This window comes from Balaenoptera acutorostrata, chromosome 2, assembly GCF_949987535.1.
Source record: "Balaenoptera acutorostrata chromosome 2, mBalAcu1.1, whole genome shotgun sequence".
NCBI lineage: Eukaryota > Metazoa > Chordata > Mammalia > Artiodactyla > Balaenopteridae > Balaenoptera > Balaenoptera acutorostrata.
Window position 1 is genome coordinate 109,057,721 of NC_080065.1, and position 6,000 is coordinate 109,063,720.

The following is a 6,000-nucleotide window of genomic DNA, read 5'->3' on the forward strand; positions in this document are numbered from 1 at the left end:
TGTCGAAAGCAAGAGGTCTGGAGTTCACTGCCACCTCTTCCTGCTGCTTAGGGCAAGTGGCTTAGCTTCTCCAAGCTTCAGTTTCCTTTCCTGTGAACTGGAGATTAAAAATAGTTCTGCCCACATGGGTCCCTCTCTTCTCTGAGTGTTTTATTCTTGTGCTCGTGACCACACAGTTTATTACATTACATTGTATTCTTCATGATTTATTGATTATTAGTAAATAATTTATTTAAATATATCTTATAAGAAATGATATATACGTGTATGTATACATACATGTTACATAATATAATATATATAACATATGTATTATGCATCACTGTGTTCTTACAACTAGACCACATGCCTCTTGAAAGCAGGGACAGTGGCTTCCACTCCTGTGCATTATCCTTGGAGTCCAGCGCTGTGCTGAGCACCAGATAGGTTCTCAGTAGACAACCAGTTGAGGCAGTCTTACGAAGGTTCCTCTTTAGCCATACTGTGCCTTAGTTAACAAAAGTACTATCCATCAGTCAAGCCAACATTCAGGAGAATTAATTTTACTCCCCTTATATTTTAATGTGTGCTATTTTTCTAGTATATAAATAACCCTGAAGGAAAACAATGACATTTATGTTTCACACTTTTGCTCTAATGCAAAGGAACATATTACATGTTTGCTAATCCTTTGAAAAACAAACATTTATGTAAGCCTTTAGAGAGGGAAGTTTAAAAAACGTTTTTTACCCTTAGCCGTCAGCTCTAAGTCAGTAGTATTTGCCACAAATTGTTACTGTTAGGGCATGTTTAAGAGATAGCATCACATAATTTCTTACTTCATTACCCCAAATTAAATCTCACATTAAGGTGGGCTGTATGTTGTCTGCTATTTAGGGTTGTGTTTCACTGATCTACAAACTCACTCCAGGCATTGTGCCTCTGCTTAAACATAGTCAGGAATGGGGGTCTCACTACTGCTGGGAACAGCCCTTTTCTGTTTCAAGTAAGGCATCTTGAACTGGTGTACAGAATGTTTAAAGATCTTTCTGAGATGCAGAAGTGTAAATGCCCATAATGGGTATTATTATTATTGAAGGAGAATAGAGAAGACTTAATTGCTATCCAAAAATCTGCATGACTTGTGTATTATAAACCCGAGAAAACTCTTCTCAAGAGGAGCGTATTATAGGCTCTATAGCCTATAGAATTGGGTGTACCAATTGTAAATGATTAGGGAAAGATCGAGAACAGTCAACAGAAAATCCACAATCTCCGCAGCGTGGAGAGGCAGTAGTTTCAGAATCACTCATACCTGGCTTTGATTCCTGTCTCCATTACTTAGCAGCTTTGAGCAATTTACTTTTGTCTCTGGTCTTGTTTTCTCATCAGTGACACAAAAATGATATTAAGGATTAAATGAGGTTACATTTATTAAAGCAAAACACCAACACAATGTCTGGTTCAAACTGGTGTTAAACGGTAACCAGTATGAGCATTATTATTGTGTTGTTACTATATTATTATTACTGTTATTAGTATAAACTCAAGGGTGCCTGTTTGACTGACTGCAGTTGACACTGAGGTTATGGATGTTTCTTAGGGAAGAAAAATGTGGTGGGGGGACTCCGAGTTGGCTACCTGTCTTAAGAGGCAACTGGGGTTAAGGGGTTTAATAGGAAGTGTCAGCTCCCAAACTCCACCTCCCCTCAGTGGAATTGCAAGGTCCAGCTATCCTACTTGTTAACACTGCTGTAAACCTCTTACACATACCCTTATTAAAAGGGTTGGTGGGTACCTAATACTGATCTCATCCTTATGTAGGTAAAATACCAGCTAATTTCTTATCACTCTAATCTGTATTTTTTGGTCAGGCCAGTATTGTCCAATTAAAACAACTCTTCCCCCACCAAAAGCCCTGAGGTGCAGCGTTTGCTAATTTCCATGGTGTAAATACTCTCAGCATACCCAATTTCAAGCTTCCAACGTACAGTCACTGAGCACAGAGTTGGGAAGAGATGTGCCCAGTTGCTCAAGTCAGGGCAAGCTGGCTCCAGAACACCACTGGGTCAGAGTGAAGCCTGTGTTGTGACAGTACAGGATACGATGATTGACAGAGAAACTTACAAGCAAATAGAGTAGAGGGAAAATTGTTTGTCTTCAGAATGGGCAACAGAATTCATCCAGAAAGCGATTACTTGAGCAGCGTGTTTCAATGACGTTTTTCTGTCCTTACTTTGTACTCTGCGGTCATACTTAGGACAGAAATCTTTTCCTAGCCTCTTGTGCTCACTTGGCGGTTGGGTGGGGTCTCCCTAATGACTTCCAAATTATCAGACTGTTTCTTTAACCAGTAGTTTAAAGATTTGGTCTCGGACGTAATGCCCATGTTTATAAAAATGTCTTCCTTCCTCCCTTCCCTTTTCCCTCCCTTGCTTCCTTCCTTCCTTCTTTCCTTCCTCCCTCTCTCCCTCGCTGTCTTCTTTATTCCCTTCCCTGTGGCAGCACAGTATTTTCTATCATCTCTTTTGTAATCCTAACAACCCCAAGAGATCATCAGAACAGGTCATAGTATATCTGCTTTGCAAAAATGGTAGAGGAATTAGAAAACTGCTATACTTCATAAATCTCTATCATGTTATTAATGTCAAAATATATAATTTTGACATTAAATAATGTCATATATAATAACAAAATATTTTATAATAACAATATATGTAATTTTGTTATTTGGACATCTTCATTGTTACTCAGACACCCTCACTTCTTTAATATTTTTTATGAGTGGAGAGGGTCATTTCAGCCTCTGGCTACCTTTCTTTTGCTGTCACAAAAATTGAATTTTGTTCTCTCCCTCATTACAGTGCTATAAATACATTTCTGAGAACTTTTAATGAAGTGATGATACCTAGCACTTTCTCGTTATAGTTACATCCCCAGAGATGATAAAACAGAATCCTCTTGAGAAGCTGTTTTGTTTCCAGCAGCTCAGAGCTTGAGCAAGCAGAATTCTGTTACAGACCATCTCCGAACTCTTAGGGTGAGGGTTGTGTCAACGTAGTGAATTAGAAAAACCCAGGTCTTCTCACTAAAGACTTCTTAAAAGTTTTTCAAGTGCCTAGTGACTCAAACTGAAGAAGAAGACGTCTGAGCTCACTGATTTGCCGTTTACCATGAAGCCCTCTGCAGATGTGCTTGAGATCATTGCTTGCACTCTTCTAATCCTTGTGAGCTTTGTTGGAAACGTGTGTTTATTTTATTCTACAAGGAAATGTATGACTGGGCGTTTAGAGACATCCTTTCTTCTGATTTTCAGTCTTATATTTGTCCACCTCATTAAAAACTTGGTGGTGAATGTCATAAAAATAGTTTATTCTTCTGGTTTCATGTCGGATTCAGCTGGCTGCAAAGTTCTACACTTCATGGCAGCCCTGACGACTTCCTGGCCATAGATGTTTACACTTTGCATTGCTGTACCACCAGAAGCTTTACCAGACTGTCCAGCACTTGAGTGAGCCTCCAAACCCGGACCATCAGAAGCATTCCTTGAAGGTGGTTTCTGCACTTTGGATGGCTGGCGTGGCAGTGTACCTCCCAGTTTTACCTTATACTAGAAAATCAGAATACCTGAATGCAGGAAATGATACAGACCCCTTGTCTACTAACAGGATTCCTAACGTGGATTGCCTAACTGACTTTGGAAACAAGCAAGTAGAGTTTTACTATGGGAAAGTATTTCTGGTTCTAATTGATAGTCTTCCTTTAGCCATCTTAGTCTTTGTCTGTTTCTGGATGTCTTTTCTGCTTTCGGAAAGAAAGAAGATGACATATGGTGACATCTGGATTGGAGATGGTGATTCAGCAATTGAAATCCTAAGAGGGGCCAAGTTTAGTATTTTATTAATGTGGCTGATCACTCCACTTTGGATTTCTCACTTTGTCTTAGTCTGTTTCTTGAAAGACTTGGCAGCCTGTGCCCTTTTTCCAGCTGTTCTCACAGCCCTCTCTTCAGGCTTCTCTGCTCTCAGTCCTTTCCTGCTTATGCTGGTGAATTACAAAATGAAGTTGATGTCCTTCTGTGATGCCAAAGAGGAAAAACCCACACCACAGCCTGCAAGTGTTATTCTCTCTCCATATGCTTACTGGCAAAAAACTCTGTTTTAATCTTTGGGAAACAGACCCTATCAATGGAAGGTTCAGCTGATGTCCCCATAGGCCTCATCAATAGATATTATAGTTTCTGAAAGAGGGACTAGAAGATTGACACCTCCTCAGAAAAAAACTTCTGAGGGAAACTGTGCAAGAAGAAGACATATGAACACAAGGTTATTGTAAGTGGAAGAAAGAACAGTCATCTCAATGTTTGTTTTTCTAGACAATACCACAGTTTTTAGTGTAGAAATTCTTGACTGACTCAACAGTGATCACAATCTGGAAGTGAACTCAACAAACAATTGATTAAGTATTTACTCTGAGTAAGATACTGTGTTAAAAAATAGCATATTGTGGAAACTGAGGTTCGTATGTCCCAGCTGAATTCCTAAAGCTACTTAACAGTAATCTTGTGTTTTCATCTTATGTTTTTCTTGAAATGCTTTGACACATATTGGAAATGTATTAGTTAAGTATGCAATGTTCAGTTTTTGCACTGTCAATTGTGGTACCTCATCTAAGCCAGAAATAGATTTTGATCATTTTCCTTCCTCTGAGTATCTTTAGTAAATTCGGGCTAGATAAAAGAATTGGATGAAAGAATTAGTGCTTGCCAAATCATACCTGTGTGTATGTACAAATGTGCAAATATTTGGTTACTACAGACATTTAGCTTACTCTTCTTACTTAATCACCTAAATATCAAGCTATACTCCTCTTCAGAAAAAACGGGATATTTATTTTACAAAGAGTTTATTTCCTGTTTTGGTTATTAAATTGGTACATTTTAATTGGAAGAATTGATAAAATATCCATAATAATCTGTTTTCGGAATTTGGTTTTAATAAAAATAAGCACATTATAATTATAATTTAAAACACATAACCAGGATTTTATTTTTTACAGTTAGCCAGTGTAGCCATTTGAACTGCTTCAGATTCAATGATTAATAATTTTAAATATCTTATGTTGCATACATGTTGTATAAGCATTGAATTTTTAAGCTAATTCTTATTCAATTCTTGTATTTTTTCATTTTCCTTTTATCAGTAGACATAGGATTTACTATATTGTAGTTCTAGTGAATGGATATTCCTAAATAGAGATTCTTGCTCTGAAAAGGCTGCATCTAGAATTATAAACCTGGATCTCATTAACAGGAGAAACTTAGAACATCTTTGTTACCATGAAGTGCTACCGAGAAGGGAATTTTTAAAGTAACCAAGGCCCAAATTTTGTAGGGTTTGGTAGGCCAATGTCTGTCCCTTGTATAGCACTGGGAATTAAAATACACACACACACACACACACACACACGAGACTTAAGACCTTCTGAGGTTTCTGGGTGGTCTTCATGGGAAATGCTTAGTTGAGTCCTCTGAGGAAGTTTAATCAGAAGGGCACTAGGCATGGATCCTGTCTAATGAAGTTAACATCTGTGGAGATGGAGGATGTGGGGAAGAGGTCACCATCTTTTAATTAAGTGCAGATGTAGCCAGGGCTGGGATCAGCCATTGATCTTAGGTAGTAGTTCTCAAATGGGGTTCTGGGACCAGCAGAATCAACATCATCTGGGAACTTGTTAGACATGTAAACTCTCAGGCCCCAACCCAGACCTACTGAACCAGGAACTCTCGGGGTTGGACCCAGCAATTTTGTTTTAATAAGCCTTCTGGTTGATTCTTTTGCAGGCTGAACTTTGAGAACCACTGGTCTAGGGCTACCCAGAAGTTTAATGCTCACAAACGATGAGAGGTATGAGAACGAAGCCAAGATAACCGACTCCTGATGTAGTCTTTAATGCTCCCATGCACAGTGCTGTTTTGTCTACTTCTCTCTAAAAGGAGAATCAGGATTCTCATCTGTGCTG

The 6,000-nt window shown here is 38.6% G+C and overlaps 2 protein-coding genes across 5 annotated transcripts in view; both read left to right on the plus strand.

Annotated features, from left to right (window-relative positions):
- Window positions 1-6,000, plus strand: part of SNCAIP (synuclein alpha interacting protein) — a 149,064-nt gene that overhangs the window by 59,495 nt on the left and 83,569 nt on the right. The window lies entirely within an intron of this gene.
- Window positions 3,153-4,143, plus strand: LOC114238647 (uncharacterized). The gene is given in 2 exon segments (XM_028168100.2): window positions 3,153-3,425; window positions 3,427-4,143. Coding segments are annotated over 2 exon segments (990 nt in total).